The sequence below is a fragment of the Gobio gobio genome (genome assembly GCF_949357685.1).
Source record: "Gobio gobio genome assembly, chromosome: 1".
NCBI classification, from domain to species: domain Eukaryota; kingdom Metazoa; phylum Chordata; class Actinopteri; order Cypriniformes; family Gobionidae; genus Gobio; species Gobio gobio.
Genome location: NC_137097.1, coordinates 76,108,419 through 76,131,354, shown reverse-complemented (window position 1 = coordinate 76,131,354; position 22,936 = coordinate 76,108,419). Strand labels below are relative to the sequence as shown.

The 22,936-nt window shown below is 37.5% G+C and overlaps 1 protein-coding gene across 1 annotated transcript in view; it reads right to left on the bottom strand.

The window, feature by feature from the left end:
* Window positions 1-1,115: 1,115 nt before the first annotated feature.
* Window positions 1,116-22,936, bottom strand: part of LOC307125005 (E3 ubiquitin-protein ligase TRIM39-like) — a 29,951-nt gene continuing 8,130 nt past the window's right edge. Inside the window, exons 3-6 of the mRNA XM_079814569.1 lie at window positions 16,288-16,518; window positions 16,163-16,185; window positions 15,963-16,081; window positions 1,116-1,997 (exon numbers count right to left, since the gene is read on the bottom strand). Coding sequence (XP_079670695.1) covers window positions 1,510-1,997; window positions 15,963-16,081; window positions 16,163-16,185; window positions 16,288-16,518 — 861 coding nt within the window. The 3' untranslated portion in view covers window positions 1,116-1,509. The remainder of the gene's footprint in view (window positions 1,998-15,962; window positions 16,082-16,162; window positions 16,186-16,287; window positions 16,519-22,936) is intronic.

Genomic DNA, 22,936 nt, shown 5'->3' with positions numbered 1-22,936 from the left:
AATCTTCTTTAAGTTTCTCTTCAAACTGAAAAAGCGATTCATACCCATCTGATGGAATCTCTTGCTTGATTTTAACAATCTGTTTTTGCATTTCAGTCTTCTGTTTTTTTGCTTCTTCAATTAGTAGCAGCATAAGATCTTGGGAGCATTAATTTAGTATAGCTTCCCACTTTTGTCTAAACTCTGTTTCTCCATGACCAAACGAAGGACATTTTTTAATTCTGAGTCCTCTTGGGATCATATTTTCTCTCCAGTAATCAGATAATGTGACCATGTGAAGATGTAGTCTCAATTCTTTTTCTGAATGTCTCTTGAGTTCCAAACACAGTTTTTTAAAATATAAAATAAAACATATAAAACATATTTGGAAAATACAAAGCTAACAGTAAATGGCACAATTTGTTATTTTGTTCTGAGGTGAAATCATAACCTCATCATGATATTAGTAACCCTAACTTACAAGAGAAATGACATTTTTAGTTTTTCAATTCCTCCTGGGGCTCTGAAGAATTTGTTTACATAAATTTACATCTGAATAATACAAGTTTGAGAATCAATAGTGAATCTGTGACAATCTTGTAAATGTAAATGTATCAGTTTTGTATTTTATTTCAGTTTTAAATTTTATTCAACTTTAAAAATGTGATGAATCTGTGTTTGAAATGTATTATGTATTGTATTGTTTTACAGACTGTATTTTGTCTTCCAAAATAAAACTGTAAATTTAACACTTTATTGAATGTTTTTTTTATTTTAATAATCTGTAAAATTACAGTTTTTCTGCAGAATGTTTAGTACTGTCACTTTATTGAAGGTGTTTGATCATAATCTAGGAAAAATCAGTAAAATAACAGTTTAACACTGAATAAAAAATGATAAATGACTGGCAGCAAAGGCTGCCAAACAAAAAACGTAAAATTAAAGTAAAATATCTTAATTTAAACAAGGAAAGAAATCTGTAAAATAACTTTTAATGTAAATTTCTGTAAAATTATTGTTTTTGCACTTTATTTGAATTAAGATATTTTACTTTAATTTTATGGTTTTTGTTTGGCAGCCGCAGCTGACAGTCATTTACCTTCTTTTGACCATTTTTTTTTTTTACAGTGAACACATCCGGCCTTTTCCCAGAGAGAGGAGAGGAGACGCACCAGCTCAACATCACTGACACTGTCTATCACTGACAGCCAATATTCATGGAGGAAATATACAGGCAAAAGATTGGACGCCTTTCTGTTATTTATTATGGTCATTTATTCATACTATGTAAGTCATGGGGATCAGAAACTGTTTGATTACACACATTCTTCAAAATATCTGCTTCTGTGTTCATCAAAGGAAAGAAACTCAGACAGGATTAGAACGACATGAGGGCGAGTGAATGATGACAGAATTATCATTTGTGGGTGAACTGTCCCTTTAAGAACATTTCTGAGAAGATTTACACACACAAGCATAGATCACTGTAAAAGATGAAATCAGCTCGATCCAGATCTACAGGTGTAACGTTTACTGACTATTGACCGGTAAGATCCTCAGAGGGGAAAACCAACAATAGAAGAATGGAAAGAGTGTGTCAGTGAAGGTGGTTGTGAATGTGTGTAGATGTGTGTTAGTTACAGGATCAGAGAATGACACCGTTCCTCCATCATAGTCCAGATCAACTCTCACACGATCAAGCTTCTGTTTAACAGGAAAACCAAACGCAGGCAGTTCGTACTTCACACTCCAGACATCAGTGTTAAAGAAAACACTTCCCTTCCTCTGGTTTGATGCTGTAGTTACTCCAAGACTCCAGTATCGACTCTCTTTAACCTCCACATCCCAGCGGTGTGTTCCTGAGTTAAAACCCTCTGAACCCAGAACACTTGGATAACAGTCAAATCTCTCTGGATTATCAGGAAGAGGCGGTTCATCCCAGATGTCTCTCACACTGATCAGATCATCAGACAGGACGAGACGTGGATGAGCCGTGTTTGGATCCAGAATCACAGGAGCTGATGAGACACAATCAACAGCTGCTTTTATTCTGATCTTCATATAATGATCAAGAGTGAACCAATCACAGATGATTATGAATTATGACACTCGTCCTGATCAAACACATCAGACATTTTCCTCTGATCACTGTCAGTGTTTTTAGTTACACACTCATTTTTATCATCAGTGTTTAATGGCATCAGAGACAAACATTAAATGTGTGATTCAAACATTTGTGTCTCATCAAGAGAAACTGATATTCTGGAAAAGATTCAATCACAATCAAACAATCAGAAACTGCATCTGTATGAATCCTGTTTCATCTGATCATCTTCATTAAACTGTGTGTGTGTGTGTGTGTACTTACCGATTTCAATATAGACTGCCTCAGAAGCCTCTGCTGATTTGCCTCATGCTTTTTTTTAACTTTCCCCACAACGTGATAAAAACTGGTTTTGAGTGTGTAAGTGTGTGTGTCTCTATCGCCCCCACACCTGGGAACGGGTTACTGCAAGTTTCCACACTCTCGGAAGTGTGTGTGGCTTTAGCCAATGACAAAAGCCTACGGGGGCGTGGTTTAGTCTCGTTGATTTTTAGCTCTAGATCAATAGCTGATCATGCTAGAGCTGGTTATGCTAGCTCTCGATCGATAGCTGATCATGCTAGAGCTGGTTATGCTAGCTCTAGATCGATAGCTGATCATGTTAGGGCTGGTTATGCTAGCTCTCGATCGATAGCTGATCATGCTAGAGCTGGTTATGCTAGCTCTAGATCGATAGCTGATCATGCTAGAGCTGATTATGCTAGCTCTAGATCGATAGCTGATCATGCTAGAGCTGGTTATGCTAGCTCTAGATCGATAGCTGATCATGCTAGAGCTGGTTATGCTAGCTCTAGATCGATAGCTGATCATGATAGAGCTGATTATGCTAGCTCTAGATCGATAGCTGATCATGCTAGAGCTGGTTATGCTAGCTCTAGATCGATAGCTGATCATGCTAGAGCTGATAATGCTAGCTCTAGATCAATAGCTGATCATGCTAGAGTTGATAATGCTAGAGCTGGTTATGCTAGCTCTAGATCGATAGCTGATCATGTTAGAGCTGGTTATGCTAGCTCTAGATCGATAGCTGATCATGCTAGAGCTGGTTATGCTAGCTCTAGATCGATAGCTGATCATGCTAGAGTTGATAATGCTAGAGCTGGTTATGCTAGCTCTAGATCGGTAGCTGATCATGCTAGAGTTGGTAATGTTAGAGCTGGTTATGCTAGCTCTAGATCGATAGCTGATCATGATAGAGCTGGTTATGCTAGCTCTAGATCGATAACTGATCATGCTAGAGCTGATTATGCTAGCTCTAGATCAATAGCTGATCATGCTAGAGCTGATTATGCTAGCTCTAGATCAATAGCTGATCATGCTAGAGCTGATTATGCTAGCTCTAGATCGATAGCTGATCATGCTAGAGCTGATTATGCTAGCTCTAGATCGATAGCTGATCATGCTAGAGCTGATTATGCTAGCTCTAGATCAATAGCTGATCATGCTAGAGCTGGTTATGCTAGCTCTAGATCGATAGCTGATCATGCTAGAGCTGATTATGCTAGCTCTAGATCGATAGCTGATCATGCTAGAGCTGATTATGCTAGCTCTAGATCGATAGCTGATCATGCTAGAGCTGGTTATGCTAGCTCTAGATTGATAGCTGATCATGTTAGAGCTGGTTATGCTAGCTCTAGATCGATAGCTGATCGTGCTAGAGCTGGTTATGCTAGCTCTAGATCGATAGCTGATCATGCTAGAGCTGATTATGCTAGCTCTAGATCGATAGCTGATCATGTTAGAGCTGGTTATGCTAGCTCTAGATCGATAGCTGATCGTGCTAGAGCTGGTTATGCTAGCTCTAGATCGATAGCTGATCATGTTAGAGCTGATTATGCTAGCTCTAGATCGATAGCTGATCATGCTAGAGCTGATTATGCTAGCTCTAGATCGATAGCTGATCATGTTAGAGCTGATTATGCTTGCTCTAGATCAATAGCTGATCATGCTAGAGCTGGTTATGCTAGCTCTAGATTGATAGCTGATCATGTTAGAGCTGGTTATGCTAGCTCTAGATCGATAGCTGATCATGCTCGAGCTGATTATGTTAGCTCTAGATCGATAGCTGATCATGGTAGAGCTGGTTATGCTAGCTCTAGATCGATAGCTGATCATGCTAGAGCTGGTTATGCTAGCTCTAGATCGATAGCTGATTATGCTAGCTCTAGATCGATAGCTGATCATGCTAGAGCTGATTATGCTAGCTCTAGATCGATAGCTGATTATGCTATAGCTGGTTATGCTAGCTCTAGATCGATAGCTGATCATGCTAGAGCTGGTTGTGCTAGCTCTAGATCGATAGCTGATTATGCTAGAGCTGATTATGATAGCTCTAGATCAATAGCTGATCATGCTAGAGCTGGTTATGCTAGCTCTAGATCAATAGCTGATCATGCTAGAGCTGGTTATGCTAGCTCTAGATCAATAGCTGATCATGCTAGAGCTGGTTATGCTAGCTCTAGATCAATAGCTGATCATGCTAGAGCTGGTTATGCTAGCTCTAGATCAATAGCTGATCATGCTAGAGCTGGTTATGCTAGCTCTAGATCGATAGCTGATTATGCTAGCTCTAGATCAATAGCTGATCATGATAGAGCTGATTATGCTAGCTCTAGATCAATAGCTGATCATGCTAAAGCTGATTATGCTAGCTCTAGATCAATAGCTGATCATGCTAGAGCTGATTATGCTAGCTCTAGATCAATAGCTGATCATGCTAGAGCTGGTTATGCTAGCTCTAGATCAATAGCTGATCATGCTAGAGCTGATTATGCTAGCTCTAGATCGATAGCTGATCATGCTAGAGCTGGTTATGCTAGCTCTAGATCGATAGCTGATCATGCTCGAGCTGATTATGTTAGCTCTAGATCGATAGCTGATCATGGTAGAGCTGGTTATTCTAGCTCTAGATCGATAGCTGATCATGCTAGAGCTGGTTATGCTAGCTCTAGATCGATAGCTGATTATGCTAGCTCTAGATCGATAGCTGATCATGCTAGAGCTGATTATGCTAGCTCTAGATCGATAGCTGATTATGCTAGAGCTGGTTATGCTAGCTCTAGATCGATAGCTGATCATGCTAGAGCTGGTTGTGCTAGCTCTAGATCGATAACTGATTATGCTAGAGCTGATTATGCTAGCTCTAGATCAATAGCTGATCATGCTAGAGCTGGTTATGCTAGCTCTAGATCAATAGCTGATCATGCTAGAGCTGGTTATGCTAGCTCTAGATCAATAGCTGATCATGCTAGAGCTGGTTATGCTAGCTCTAGATCGATAGCTGATTATGCTAGCTCTAGATCAATAGCTGATCATGATAGAGCTGATTATGCTAGCTCTAGATCAATAGCTGATCATGATAGAGCTGATTATGCTAGCTCTAGATCAATAGCTGATCATGCTAGAGCTGATTATGCTAGCTCTAGATCAATAGCTGATCATGCTAGAGCTGGTTATGCTAGCTCTAGATCAATAGCTGATCATGCTAGAGCTGATTATGCTAGCTCTAGATCAATAGCTGATCATGCTAGAGCTGGTTATGCTAGCTCTAGATCAATAGCTGATCATGCTAGAGCTGATTATGCTAGCTCTAGATCGATAGCTGATCATGCTAGAGCTGATTATGCTAGCTCTAGATCGATAGCTGATCATGCTAGAGCTGATTATGCTAGCTCTAGATCGATAGCTGATCATGCTAGAGCTGATTATGCTAGCTCTAGATTAATAGCTGATCATGATAGAGCTGATTATGCTAGCTCTAGATCAATAGCTGATCATGCTAGAGCTGATTATGCTAGCTCTAGATCGATAGCTGATCATGCTAGCTGCGGAAGAAGCATTTCTATTGCATTACATGATCATTTGACTCCATTTTCTTTATAGTTTTGCAGAAATCCATTAATAGTATTTTGATATGACAACGATTTCACACAGTTTGTTTTTGTTTTCTTTTAGTTCATGTTTTAATTGATTAATGTAGATCCCATGCAGCTAACAGACTATCTTACAGTATTTACAGTATGGATGAATAGCTATAACTAATGTTACTGGTTTATATCTGTGGTCTGGCCTGTGCAAGCTACACTTACATCACATAAACCATTGAATATTAAATGACTTGAAATTGTCTGATTTATTGAGTTTTTTCCCCATGCTAAATTCATTTATTTTAGTGTGTGTGTAATTACTTTCACAGAGCCATAATGTTGAAAAGGAAGACGAGGATACGGCCTGTTGATGATGCCAGGACACACATTCTGTCTTTGAGGGACAAGCCGGGGTTTATGGAGCGATTTATTGATAGTAACAAAGGTTTGGAACCGCATATTACACATGAATATCTTAGTACTGTTCGTTTGCATACACTGACACAATAATGCATATCTTTATAGTTGTAAAATGATAAATTAGTATTGGTTTTGTAAAAGTGTTCACATTGTGTTATCTGTTGCTTATCAGGATGTCCGGGTTTTTGAGTTTTCATGTCTTATATTTGTTAATGTAAAAATAAAACCTTACTTGGCATTAAAATGTCTTAAATCCACATTTTTAAAGACCTTAAAAGGCAAAATTACCACGACCCACGCAAGACGTCTGAGTTGAGCTCTGGCATGCTGTGCGCACACACACTCGGGTATTTGCTTAAATCATATCTTAAGTAAATATAAACAAAAGGGAGAAAATTGGATGCTCTTCAGTCATTATATTGGATCCGTGCATTCAGTCTTAGTCTCACTGCTCTTCACCCAATAGCGTTTGCAGCATATTTAATTCATACAGTGAAAACTATGCAGTTTTATTAATTTCATAGTTGATGACTAATCAATTTCTGTAGTATTTATTACTTTAAATGCTAAAATCTGGTCTCCAATATACTACAGACCTTTACTCCGCTATAGTTAATATAAATCCAGAAATGTCCATTCTTCGTATGCCTCTGCTGAGCAGGGGGAAGTTGCGCTTTTGCAACAGTCACAGTGATGTGCAGGTCTTCAAATGGTTTTTAAGTATTACATTGGAAGTGCTGATACCTGCACATACCCTGATTATAAAGGCAGTAAGCTTTAGTATCATGTTGGTGTGGTTATGCCATCTGTATGTGAATTTTTCTTCCAGTTAAATGTATTTGTAATATGTCCTCATAGGTAGAGGAGTGTTTGCTACCCAGCCTGTGGAAGCGGGAGCATTTGTCCTGGAGTACAGGGGTGAACTCATTTCAGCAGAAGAATGCCAGGCCAGGGACTACACTGAGTTACAGAGCACATTTCCGTTCCAATTCCAGTGGCAGAAACGGCACTGGTGGTGAGCATGCATGCATACATGTTTTGTATGGATGTGGGAAATTCTAATGAAGACATGCAACACACATTTTTGAGTAGCTGATGAATGAACAACAGCAGTCTCTCAATCGCACAGCAGTAGTTCATTCAGTGATAAGTCTTTCGGTCCCCCTGCAGTCATTTTATGGGTGGGGAAATTTGGTATTGTAGTTCAACATTTAAAGGGTAGTTTTCTTATTCCTTTCAGTATTGATGCATCCAAAGAAGACGGATCCCTTGGAAGACAACCACAAATCTCCAAACTGCAGCATGAAAAAAACCCTAGTAAACGACAGGCTACATTTGTGTCTGTTTGCTGTGAGGAAAATTGAAATGGGAAGTGAAATCGAATACAGCTATGGTGATTCACAATGGCCATGGCGTAAGAAGGTGAGCTGGTTAGATTAGGCAGACTGATTTCATTTAAAAAATGTGCTGAATAGCACAGCTATGTCTGTTTTCTACAACTTGTATTTCATTATAAACCGTATATTAACCTGATTATCTGTATATGATCTCGTATGTATGATCTGTTGCATAGAACGTTTTGTCTGATTTCCAGGGGCCAAAGCAGTAAAACTTCTGCTCTAGAGACTGAAACATCCATAACAGATCACTCTTCCCATGATGCCTCAAACACAGATGCTGCCGACACACAGGTAAAGGAGTGATGTCGACACTCATCACAAACTATTCTAGTCTTGCCCTCATGCTGCATGTCAAGCTCTCTCACACACACATTTCTAGTCTAGGCCTTATGGGGCCCTCACACACACACACACACACACACACACATTTCTAGTCTTGGCCTTATGGGGCCCTCACACACACACACACACACATTTCTAGTCTTGGCCTTATGGGGCCCTCACACACACACACACACACACACACACACACACACACATTTCTAGTCTTGGCCTTATGGGGCCCTCACACACACACACACACACACACACATTTCTAGTCTTGGCCTTATGGGGCCCTCACACACACACACACACACACACATTTCTAGTCTTGGCCTTATGGGGCCCTCACACAAATGAATGTATTTACTGTTAAGCTCTCACACACACACACACATTTCTGATCCGACCTTATGGGGCCCCTCACACACACACACACATTTCTAGTCTTGGCCTTATGGGGCCCTCACACACACACACACACACACACACACACACACATTTCTAGTCTTGGCCTTATGGGGCCCTCACACACACACACACACATTTCTAGTCTTGGCCTTATGGGGCCCTCACACACACACACACACACACACACACACATTTCTAGTCTTGGCCTTATGGGGCCCTCACACAAATGAATGTATTTACTGTTAAGCTCTCACACACACACACACACATTTCTGATCCGACCTTATGGGGCCCTCACACACACACACACACACACACACATTTCTAGTCTTGGCCTTATGGGGCCCTCACGTATGGATCTCACTGTAAGTGACTTTACATCACTGGGGCAGGCCCTGTCAGTATTTAAATAGTGTTACTGCTGGTGTAACTCAACACTTCTCTAGCGGCCGCATGCTCAGAATGAGTATTTTGGACGTAATGCATTGCACCATCATATTTTTTGCTGTGACACTTGCGGTTTCCTCTAGAAAAGACGAGTGTGTGCTCCGATACTTCAGCTGTGCCAGATCAGAAACTGTTTTCACATGAGAGAACTTTTGTTAACTGTGGTTTCTGTTTTTTTTTGTCTGATTTCCAGGGGCCAAAGCAGCAAATTTCTGCTCTAGAGACTGAAACATCCCTAACAGGTCACTCTTCCCATGATGCCTCAAACACAGATGCTGCCGACACACAGGTAAAGGAGTGATGTCGACACTCATCACAAACTATTCACACTGACCTGTACTTTATGTAGTTGCATTACCATGACAGAAAGATGCTCAAAATGCTTTTGTGATGTAGTAAGATCTTCTCATTGGGTCATGTGATAGACTTCTGATTAAGGAAACATAATTAACCTGACTGCCCTCATGCTGCATGTCAATCACTCACACACTAGAGCTGGGCGATGGCTAAAAAAACATTTTTATTGTCTATTTTTGCAATAATAAAAAAACATGATTTTCTTTTGCACGTTTATTGGGTTGGGATGATCAGAATCTTATTTCATGATACGAGTAATTTAATATTTTTTAAATGTACTTTTATATATACAATATAGATATTTAATTTCATCTTTGTTTTTAAAAATAATCAAAACATGCAAATTACAAACAATATGACAAACAGTGCTTTTTTTCAGCTACAGGTCTATTTAACAGGAGCAAGTCAAGATAGACATTAAATAATCAAATATATATTAAAACACTGCTTAGTCTTCACTCTATAAATTAACTATACACTGATTCTTAATAAATATTTGAAAGTTATTCAGTCAAGCATGGGGTGGTTTTCTATTTTTCATTGTTGTTTGATTAACATTAATGACACAGAATATAGGTCCGGCTTAAGACCTGCACAGATCCAATCACCTCGACTGTATCACACTCACGAAAGACATCCCCGACTGTGTTTACCTGAATACTCACAGGACGTGCATTTTTACATATTTCTGACCATTCAAACCCAAAACCAATAATCTACTGAATCTTGATCGTATGTCTGCAAAGCGTGTGTTTGCGCTTCAGCTCGAGCACGTCCCGCGTATATATTTAACTCTTCCAGTGTTTAGTGAACGGTGTAAGCAGACCTCTGCACTATCTGCGTCATCTGGTAACGTTATTTGGGAAAGTATGCTTGAATTTGAAATATTCAATATTTGCGATATTTTCAAATTTCACATCGTCGTCAAAATTATTGCGATATTGCAAATATATTCAATATATCGCCCAGCCCTATCACACATACAGACATTTCTGGCCTTGGCATTGTGGGCCCTGCCTCAAATGCTCGCTCTAATGTAAACCTAGATGTTTGTGCTGATATTAAGTCTTAATGTGTATTTATTTTGTTTAATTCTCTTTAGGCATTTACTATCAAAGGGTTAGCCCTAGTGAACTATCCCGATAGTGATGAGACAGATGAGGATTATATTAAAGACAGCCCTCCCGCTCCACACTGGGATGATGTTCGAAAGAAGGCGAGGAATGGAAACATTCAGGTATGCCTCAGATACAGTGCTTTAAAATGCTTCTGTAATGTTTCTATCGAGTGCAAACCATAATGTATTGAAATTTAAACTCCTCCTTTGCAGATGGTTGGAGTAGCTGATTTTTCTGATCCTCTGATTGGCTCGAGTGAGAGTATAGTGGACGAAACTGATGAGGATTCTAGTCTGCAGTCGGACAATGAAGTTGTTCCAAAAAACATTTTGGTATGCCTCTGACACTCTGGATACTATTCCTACCAAAATATTTCCTCCGTATATGATTTCAATAGAATGTGAACATAAATACATAATCATACATGACATAAGTCCCTTTTTGCAGATGGATAGAGGAGCAGATTTTTGTGTTCCTCTTAATGAGTCAAGTGATGACAGCACAAACGAGCCATCCACTTCTGTGTCTGGAATGGCTTCAAAAAGGCCGAGGAGGAACCGTCCTGTAAGCCTCATTTTCTCATACATTACATCCCTTAATGGTAAGCACTACCCTAACCCTCATTCACTTGCTTTTGTTAGTGAGTCTGGTAATAGTTATTGAGGGTAGTAGCCTTTAAAGGTTCTGTAAGAATGTGAAGTACTTTACTAGGGATGTCACTGGAAATGTTCACACCGGTGAATAAACTTGCAAAAACACTGGCATTACCAATAACAGTGGCGGTGGAGAGGTATATTTTGTATATAGTATGCGGGCATCAGGGACCCATATTAGTATGAGGGCTATTAAAATTACTTTTGAAGGCACGCTCGCTTTTCACCTTCAACTTTTTCTATCTATTAAATCACCTTCACGTTTAATAAGCTGCCTGATTTTAAGCTCTTTTGTATAAAGTGCTATAATTTAAACATGGCGTGATTTTACTGGAGGGTTGAATTGAAGCTCTCTTGCAAACGCATCCACATTTCCATGATCAGATGCTCTTCTCAATTCTGTTGTTTGTGTTATTGAGAGGAAAGCGCGCACATATTTACAGATGAATCTAAATGGCACTCTGCAGTGTGACGGCCGCAGATGTTCGGTATACCGCTGTTCATGTATTTCAAACTTCTTTTTTACCCCCAAGTGAAATACGAGAACTTTGCCTTGAGTATATTGGCTATTGGGGCCTTTACTCTCTTCTCGTGATAAGTGAAAACTTTGTTCATATTGGACCTCGATCTAACAGCTTTGTGTTAAGATAAAGTTAGTAGATAAGAGATTTGAGGTCATGTGAATATATAGGTGCAGATAATGTCAAACTATATTTATTTTAGATATTTGTTGTTCTAGCCTGCGTATGATTAGAGAGGAGTCAAAGCCACATGCGACTCGTGAGCTGCAGTTTGCCTAAAATATAAAATATCTGTAAAACAAAGTACATTTGGCAAATTGTACAAAATACTTAAAGTAGACGGTCTGCTAATGCTGTAATGAGTTAGGTGCAACGTTACTTAGTTAACAGAATGTCTAAAATAAAGTGTCAAAATAAAGTGCAACCACACCTTTTACTAGATTGCACTTCTTCATCAGTATTATTATTATTATTATTATTATTATTATTACTAGTCAAGTTTTATTCAGAAAATGTCAAGAGTACTTTTAGTCACTGAATTAAGTCCAAATCTTGATGAATGACCTGTGCGATCAATCCAATTGTCTTTCAATTCAGATTAAGATTGTAGGTCAGAAATTTGTTATTTTAATATTATTTATATGTATAATTAAATCTATAATGTATTTGTGAAGTTTAAGTGCATGAGAAAGTTATATATACTGCATGAGCTGAAGTTTGCATGACATATTACTGTCATATGGATGGAGAAGGACAGGGAGATATTTTGGTCATACAAGAATGTGTGTACATGTTCTGTCATGGACTGTATGAAGGACCTTACTGTATATGTAGCACCTGTTTCCGATGATGTAACAGTAGCTTATATTATCAACTGATGTAAGCATGAAGTTTTTCTACATTCTATTTTAAACAGACCAACATGTTTCTTTACCTTGTAAGGAATTGCAAATCCTGTGGTCAGTGGTATATAATGCTCACTGTTAAAGTACAACCTCAGAGAAACATACAGCTGGCACGATAACAACACGTTTCTCTCCTGTGTCTCGAGACATATGACAATAAAGAGTTTTTGACAAGGCAACTGGTTTTCCGGTCCTGTGATTCAATCATAACGGGGACAAAAGCTGAATTTTAAGATCTACAAAGATTTAAAGTTCCTAAGATTAAGACATAAACCTAAACTTATAACATGTTGTTTTCATGCATACTTAGGTAAAGAAAGTGCTGTCAAAAGAAGCTGGACGACAGATGAATGTGCTGCAGTAGAAAGGCACCTGAGGAGATTCATTGTGAGGAGCCGAGTTCCTGGGAAAATGGACTGTCAGCGCTGCGTCGATGCAGAAGCTCAAGCTTTAGGAAATCGAGACTGGAAGGCGGTAAAATACTTCGTCAAAAATTTTATTTCTGCCTTAAGAAGAAAAGTTGAGTGAAATACAGGTATCTCAACGTATCGGATACCCCCAAGCATTCATACCGGGACATGCGTTCTAAGTGTTTTAACAAAAGTTTAGAGAAACGATTGTATTATCCTCTTAAAGGGTTAGTTCCACCCACAAATGAAAATTGTCATCATTTACTCTCCTTTATGACGTTCCAAACCCGTGAGAAGTGTTCATCTTTGGAACACAAATGAAGATGTTTTGAGTGAAACCTGAGAGATTTCTGTTTTCCATTGTAACCTCAACAAAACTAAGGAAAGGCATTGCTATCGGTTCATCAGAAAGTTTCAAGCTTCAGAACATTTACAATGTAGATGTAATCCATGTGGTTTAATCCCAATTTTATGAAGTGATGTGAATGCTTTGTATGTGCCAAGAAAGTCTTTGTCAATATATCTTTACCTCATTTAGATTTGTGTTCATGAGTAAGCCCCGACGCATGCATGTTGTGTTGATCTGTGGAGGTGAAGACAGATCTTTTTGGCACACAAAACATTCACATCACTCCATAAAATGGGGATTAAACCTCTGGAGGCACATGGATAACTTTCTTTATGAATGTTGATGAACAGTTTTTAAATGGAAAGATATAAATCTGTTTCATTCAAAGATCTTCTGTTGTGTTGCAAAGATGAACACGTTTCTTATGGTTTAGAGTGTCTTGAGGGAGTGAATGATGGCCGAATGTTCATTTTTGGGTGACCTAACCCTTTAAAGTTCTTGTTGTCTTGCACCATAGAAGATAAAAAGGGTAGATCCAGTCAAATGTCTTTGAGACTGTTGACTCTTGCATTGTAGTGCATTCAGTTGCTGATAGCATATTTATTGCTGTTGCACTTCAAATAAAGCTTTTGGTCAATGTTAAATGTTGTCGGACCTCTTTTTGTGTGGAACCGCCCATCCATTGTGTACCAAATATATATTCATTGAGGACCAATCATATCGTAAAGTTGTTGTTTTTTAATCCAGTGTTTTATGTAAAATATTACTCCCTTTATTAGTGCTATAGTTCCACGCGATCTTAAAGTCTTTGTTCATCAGATGAATAGTGAGTCCTCATTTTAAATTATCTTTAGGCAACATAACTGGCTAGGAACACACAACTTCATTAGAAATGTAGTAAAAATAACCATGGGACAAACAAGATTCCCTTCAGTCAAACTGCACAGATAAAGCTCAGAGCATTGAATTAATTCCTCTGCATTAATTATATTAAAATAACTAGTGTGATTATCTAGTGTGATTAAGTTCTAGTTCTGCAAACTAGTTCAGGCTGTGACCAAAATTTGAGGGCTCACTGATTTAGAAAAGTCTCTGGATTGGCAACTTTTTTATTTTGAATGCCATTGTAATGCCTAAGATTATACAGGCATGTGTGCAGATTCATTTAAAGGATATAAATTATAATCTAAAAAAGTTTCTATGGTAACCAAGGGCAAATAATGGAAGTAGTTGTGTCCATATAGTGACTTTGGTCCCTGCTAAGATATAAAGACTAGAAATATGTGTGTATCTGTGAAGTTGGACCCAACAACTCCTAAATGTTAAATCCAGACCCCACAAGTGACCCAAAAACGCATGTGGAAGAATTTTTGTTTGAATTTTGCTATATTGAAGTGATATTTCTTATCAGGAATTTTTTGTTATCTTGCTTGATTTTTTTACAAGGCTGTAGAACCACTGGAAATGGTGGACCCCACAATTTGGCCAAAAACGGGGGTCCCCCTAATGTGACAAAAACAAGTGTGTGTGTGTGTGTGTGTGTGTGTGTGTGTGTGTGTGTGTGTGTGTGTGTGTGTGTGTGTGTGTGTGTTAAATACTTCATTTCTGTCAGTTGTGTTTGTGTCAGTTATGAATAATCAATCATGTTAATATTTTCAGATGTAATAAATCTCAGTGTAACTGAAGCAGGTTCTTCTGGTAAACACATCATTATCTGAACAGACCCTCATCATTGTGTTTCTGAAACATGGAAATATGAAGATTCATGAAGCACTTCTTCTAGAAACCCTTTCAAAATGGATTCAGGATTCATGAAAATCTTATTAAGAAGAGAAACGTTTTGAATGATCCAAAGTGCAATTATTGAACAATTCTTAAGTTCTTAAATATACCAATAACAACATCTTAAAGGTGAACTATGTAGGATTTTTGCAGTAAAACATCCAGAAACCACTAGGCCAGTGTTATATATTTTGTTCAGTTGAGTACTTAGAATATCCCAAATGTTTTCAACTATTTGTAAATCGTGAGAAAATTGCTATTTTAACCAAGGAGCCGGGACGTGTGAGCTATGCGTGTGAGGGAGTCGCCTGTCGATTGCGTCATATCTGCGTCACCCTCGGTCTCCGGTTTTATTCAGTGAAACACTTTACTCTCACTGCATTGTGAACAAGTGTCATAGCAGCCGCCGAGCGAACGTCATAACTTCCTTTTCAACACACTCAGATATATCTAATACGATAAACAGAGCTGCTTTACCTCACACTCAGCACTGGAGAAGAGGAAGTGCCGCCGGCAACCGTGTCATAATAAAAGTCCCGCCAGCGACTATGCCATAATAACAGTCCCGCTCTTCAATCGCTCCTGCGGCCTTGCTCAGCTCCACAACACTCGCTCCTGCTCTGCTTCAGACTACAGTAATGTTAATAATCGCATCCATGAACATGATTTCTGCCCGAGTCCTATCCTGACTGTTTCCCACCGGCTGTGAGGTGAAAACCACATGTCCCGAGATTCTGCGCTCAAACGTGGCGTCATCAAACTACGCCTTTGTTTTGAACAGGCGACCTCTAGTGGACGGAAAAGTTACATAGTGTAGCTTTAAGAAGCATTTTCTCATTATATCCCTTATGGAAAGAAAATATGTTTCCATATATTTATGATCAATATATTAAATAAACCAGATCTTCTCCAGACTCACTGTTTTGGACGATGTCCTGCATCTTCTTCCAGACTCTGAACGGCAGGTTGCCCAAGTACCGTGGCACATGAATCAAAGCTCCAGAAGCCATCTGTGGATCCGGCTGTGAGATCTGGACTCTGGAAGAACATTCAGGAGTCAGAACTGCAGTGGCTTTGGACCAGAACCAGAGAGACCAGAGACACCAGCAGATCACTCACCTTTCCATTGAGACTGGAAACTCCTGCAGAACAAACACACCATTGATCATCAAGAACTCAATCAATCAATCAATCAATCAATCAATCAATCAATCAATCAATCAATCGATGATGTGAAATCAGACCTTCAGAAAGCAGGCGTCTTTGGCTTTCATCATCTCCTCCATGTCTTTGATTGTGTGTGAAAGAGCTGAGATGTGTCTGTTCATCTCCTCCAGCTTCTCCTTCATCATCTGCTTCTTCTGCTCCTCTTCCTCCCTCAGTGCAGTGATTGTAGCTTCTTCTTCATCTCTGAGAAACTGATGAAGCTTCTCAAACTGCTGTTTAATCTGACGCTCTGTGTGCTCAGCTTGAGACTGAAATCACATCACATTCACTTCAATCATCTCAAAGAACTGATTCTGGAGCAGCATGAAGAGTGAGTGGGGGAATGTGTGTTAGTGAACTACAACTTTAACTTTCTGACGTACTATAACTGCAGTAGTAGATGTTCTGTGTGTGTGTAGTGTGAAAATACACATTATCAATCAAATCCTCAGGTAGAAGCATAATGTTGTGCTAACAGGTTGTTGCACTCATGAATATTAATCACATGATGTGCATTCGCCCAAGCTAATGAGCTAAAATGCAAATGAAAAAGGTGAGCACTAGCCAATGGGATTAGCTCTGGTGCATTAGTCCCGCCCACTGCTGAATAACCAGCTGACAGAGATCATCATTATACACAAACTGTGTGTGTGTGTGTGTGTGTGTGTGTGTGTGTACTTGTCTACCTATCTAACAGGGGACCTTGGTGTCGTAACACACTCACTAACAGGGGACCTCTGAGCCAAGAGGGGACATTTTTCAGGTCCCCTGTTGGTCATTCTTTAAATCATGTTAAAATCAAGTAAAAACACTAAAAAAACACTCTGGTGATTTTTTTTACTTTTGACCAAGTGGGGACCTACAAGTGTGTGTGTTTAAATCATGTGAAAATTAAGTAAAAACACTCTGGTAATTTTTTTAAAACTTATGACCAAGTGGGGACCTAAGTGTGTGTGTGTGTTTAAGGTCATACTCAGCAGCTCCCCTGTAGGCTGGAGCAGGAACTGTAAGGGCTCTTAAACACACGTCGTTCACACACACTCCTCTATTGTTTGAATGGCCTGCTGTCCCAGAGAGACTCTGCTGTTTAACAGGCTGCTTACTAAAGGAACAAGCATTACATCTCTTTACTAGATACCCTGACTAGTTTCAAACTTTGCATTACATTACAATTAAATTCTACACAGAATCCAAGAAAAAAGGATTTAAAAATCTAAACAACCAGAATGTAATTAGAAGTTTTGTTTTTGTATTTTTTATTTTAACATATTTTAATGACAGTAGCCTATATTCATTGAATATTATTGTATTTATCAAAATAAACAGAAAATAGTACAAACTTTACTATTCTTTTAAACAAGTGTTAAGACATTATTAAAAAAAAACATTTTAGCTCAAGTATTTGTATAAATAATGTGTGACTTTTGCCCCATGTAAAATGGGGTGTAAAAGGCCCACCTTACCACCTTATACATTTATGAGTTTTTTTAAACAAACCACTTTTGATTTATTTATGATTTACACAATGACTCGGTCCCCTGTTAGATAGTAAATCACGACACCAGTGTGTTTGCGTTGTCATTTCTTGCCATCATAAACACACTGTAGAGATTTAGAGTTTTTATAGCAATAACTGAGTTTTAAGAGTTAAATCAAGCAGAAATAGTTATCTAATGTATTAATTGCAGATCATCTTTGAATAATGATTATGTTAAACACAATGACTCGGTCCCCTGTTAGATAGTAAATCACGACACCAGTGTGTTTGCGTTGTCATTTCTTGCCATAAACACACTGTAGAGATTTAGAGTTTTTATAGCAATAACTGAGTTTTAAGAGTTAAATCAAGCAGAAATATTTCTCTAATGTATTAATTGCAGATCCTCTTTGAATAATGATTATGTTAAACACAATGACTCTGTCCCCTGTTAGATAGTAAATCACGACACCAGTGTGTTTGCTTTGTCATTTCTTGCCATCATAAACACACTGTGGAGATTTAGAGTTTTTATAGCAATAACTGAGTTTTAAGAGTTAAATCAAGCAGAAATATTTCTCTAAAGTATTAATTGCAGATCCTCTTTGAATAATGATTATGTTAAACACAATGACTCGGTCCCCTGTTAGATAGTAAATCACGACACCAGTGTGTTTAATTTGTCATTTCTTCATCTCAAACACACTGTAGATATTCACTGTATATATTGAGATAACTCAATTTTATGGTGACTTGCATTAAAATGTTTATCCGTCTCAATTAAATTATGTGAACTGAATGACTTTTAACATTGACACTTTAGTTATTTAACCAACTGATGATTTTCAAGTCAGCAATCAACACACAACTGAGTTTTGACCTCCAAAATCTTATTATAGTGTATTTTTATGGTAAGTATTGGTGTTTTATGTTTTAAATCAAGCAGAAATCACTCTTTAAGGAAACAATTGCAGGTCACACTTTATACAGTGAACATGATTTCCTTAAATTGACTTAAGTCCCCTGTTGGATGGTAAAACACGACACCTGTTTGATTGCTTTGCCATTTCTTGCCATCACAAACACACTGTAGAGATTTTGAAGGTCAGAACTAAATTTTTTGGTGACTTGCATGAAAATCTTCATCCGTCTCAATTAAATTATGTGAACTGAATGTCTTTTAACATTGACACTTTAGTCGAAGATTTTCAACTCAACAATCAACACACAACTGAGTTTTGACCTCCAAAATCATTATACAGTGTATATTAAATTTAAATAAAAAATAAAAATTTCCTTACAAAACAGTTTGACTCAAGTTTGACTCTCTACTGCTTATTCATTATTGTTTATGTTACATGGTCCATGTTTACATTACAGTATAAAATTGTTCCTAAGTTTTCCCCTTTTATATAGATGGTAATGACTAAATATCCTCGCACACCGAAATTTTCACACGTTAAAAAAAAGATCAAGCACGTTTACACACAGCCTCTGAAACTTTCCTTCCTTCATCATAAAAAAAAATCTGATCAGGTTCAGTTTTCTGCATTTTTCGCATCCATAGCAAGCATTTAAAGAGGGGTTTCAAATTTCTGTGTTATTCATTTTTGTGTTAAAATTTTGAACATAAGTTGAACAGTTTAAAAAAGAAAGTGTGAACCTTCAAATTAGCCATTGTAGTTCATAAAGTTTTGCTGGCGTTTGTATCTAATTGAGAAAAGAATGAATGTAAATTGAAAGATGTCGTCATTGAACGCATTTTGTGCCAAAGCAAATAAATGATCCACAGTTTAGCCACATAGGCTGATGTGATCCCTGAGTGAAGAGTTTTGAAAAAGTGATGAGTATTCAGAAATGTGTCCTAGCAGATGTTTAAAAAACCCTGTAATATCACTATTAGTAAGGGATCACTGTATAATATCAGTCTTTAAATGTGAGATATTTAAAGTGAACCTAAAGTATACTTGCAATAGTGTGATTTTAGCACAATTAAATATACTTAATGGATGTTTCGCAAAAGCGTTGTTTAGTGATATTGCGTCCTTGTGTTTCTGCTGTACGTCATCAGCAACTGTCTAAGTTCAATTACAATACTCAAGAACACATGTACAGAGGATGCACAAAAGTACCCGGATGTTATAAGATATATGAGTATAAATAACTCCATACAGATCTATTGTTTTACAAAAATAATCTATTGTTTACAAAAGGAGAAAACGTGTGTACTTTAATGAAAACTTGGACCATGTGACATAAACTGAAGTTAACAGCAAAAAAATATACTATAATGCTGACTGTTGTTAGTGTTTTTTGTTGTATGAGTTAAAAGTGTATATGTTGGGTGAATCCTCATTGTGTTCTGGAAGAATGAGTTGATTTAAGACATCAATGAAGTGTTTTGGTAGTTTTAGCACATTTTGAACGTGAAATTAACTGCTTTGCTTTGAAAGGTGTCCTAGCGATTGTAGCTGAGAGATAGACGTCAAACAGACTCAAACAAAGACCCAGAATTCTGTGGTGTTACAGCACTGTGGCTGCTGTAAATGGCTGCTGTACGGTTTCTTTATGAAATAACAGGCACAATGGCAAAGATATTTCTGCAAAAACTCCAAAGTAATGTTCGGTTGCAGTGAGAAAGTCACAAGAGACAACTAAAAAAACTCATGCGTGTATTTAGCCTAGTGTAGATCTGTTTGCTTACACATCCCCCAAACTCAATTTACATATGAATACAGGAAAGGCCAAAGCCATTGTCTCACAGGTGAGGAACAGGCCTAACAGAGCTGTTACACCCATGTCACAGACACAAACTTCTCATCCAAACTAGAGAAAACGCTGGGATTTACCTGGGAAAATTAAATCAATGTACACTTTTTCCAATCCCTACGACACATTTTTCAATACTTGGGTCACTTTTTTAAAACTCTTCTCACACTTTTTCACACAAATTCACACAACTGAATTTCAGCTTGGCACAGCAGTTATTTTAGTGTTCAAAATGCACTAAAACTACCAAAAAGGATTCTGAGGATTCAAAAGAATCACCCAATATTTCAATATGGTAATACTGCCGAAATGTAGCAAATTGTTTTGTTTTTTTTAATTAATTTTAGTTAAGTTTTGAACATAAGTTAGGGAGTTTTGAAAAGAGAATCAAAATTTTTTCAAATTGGCCTATACAGTTCATAATGTTTTGGTGGTGTTTGTGTTGAAGTAAGAAAATAATTCTTATAAATCGAAAGATGTCGCCATTGAATGTATTTTATGCCAAATCAATGATAAATTATGACTTTAGATGGCCCCACTTTATATTAGGGGGCCTTAACTACTATGTACTTAAATAGGTACAATGTACTTATTGTGTTCATATTGTATTGCAAAACACTTTTGCTGATATTGAGGTGGGATACGGGTAGGGTCAGGTGTGGTTGTATTGGTAAGTTTAAAGGTAGGGTTAGATGTAAGGGAAGTGTAATTACAAATGTAACTACAGAAATTAATTACAGATGTAATTACATGCAGGTATATTTAAAAATGTAAGTACAATGTAAAGACATGTATGTACACAATAAGTGCATTGTATCAAATGGATAATTAAAATGTTAGTACATAGTAGTTAAGGCCACCTAATATAAAGTGGGTCCCTTTGGATTTTAAGACTTTATATTTCAGTATAATTCCTGCAGAAATGAGTTGATCATCGTTCTGACTTGAATGTGTTTGATCAGTTCTGAAAGCAGTGTGTTAGCATTCAAAGAATGTGCTAAAAATATATAGTTTTGCAGATAGTTAGGTACGAATAACAAAAGTGTTCGTGGATTTTGGAAAATGTGGTCATTGAATGCATTTTGTGTGAAAGCAATGAAAAATGATTCACAGTTTTTAACATATCAATTTAGTATTGGCCAATGCAATAAAAAAAAAACGTAAAGCGATATGCAGAAAGCTGTGGGGCTAAACACCAAGAAAATATCACTTCTAATAAGATGAAAATATATTTAATTTAATTTTTAAAACAATTTAAAACATGTCAACAGTTTTATTTTTATTTATTTTTTTTACATTTGCTGGGACACATTTCTCAATCCTCATCACTTTTTCACTGTTCACTTTTTGTCTTCACTCAGTGATCACATCAGTCTATGTGGCTAAACTCTGGATCATTTATCATTGCTTTGGGCACAAAATGTGTTCAATGACGACATCTTTCAATTTACATTCATTCTTTTCTGACTTTGACACAAACACCACCAAAACATTATGTACTATACAGGCCAATTTGAACATTTTTACATTCTCTTTTCAAAACTGTTAAACTTATGTTAAAAAAAATAGACATTTGCTACATTTCGACAGTAATACCATATTGAAATATATTTTGAATCTAAAATACTATCAAAACAAATAGATTTAGCTGGTGTTAGTTTTTAAATTGCATTGCCATCCATTCAAAAGGGAAAAATTTAGGAATAATGTTATACTGTACTGGACCAAGGACCATGTAACATAAACTGCAGTGAATTATAGTGTAAGTCTTTTTTTGAAAAGAAAATTTTACAGAAGAAAACATTGTGTAATGATCATGTGTTTTAGGTCTGTGTTTTATGATTGAAAAAGTGTGTTTGTTGGGTCCTTTTTGGTAGTTTTAGTGCATTTTGAACACTAAAATAACTGCTGTGCCAAGCTGAAATTCAGTTGTGTGAATTTGTGTGAAAAAGTGTGAGAAGAGTTTTAAAAAAGTGACCCAAGTATTGAAAAATGTGTCGTAGGGATTGGAAAAAGTGTACATTGATTTAATTTTCCCAGGTAAATCCCAGCGTTTTCTCTAGTTTGGATGAGAAGTTTGTGTCTGTGACATGGGTGTAACAGCTCTGTTAGGCCTGTTCCTCACCTGTGAGACAATGGCTTTGGCCTTTCCTGTATTCATATGTAAATTGAGTTTGGGGGATGTGTAAGCAAACAGATCTACACTAGGCTAAATACACGCATGAGTTTTTTTAGTTGTCTCTTGTGACTTTCTCACTGCAACCGAACATTACTTTGGAGTTTTTGCAGAAATATCTTTGCCATTGTGCCTGTTATTTCATAAAGAAACCGTACAGCAGCCATTTACAGCAGCCACAGTGCTGTAACACCACAGAATTCTGGGTCTTTGTTTGAGTCTGTTTGACGTCTATCTCTCAGCTACAATCGCTAGGACACCTTTC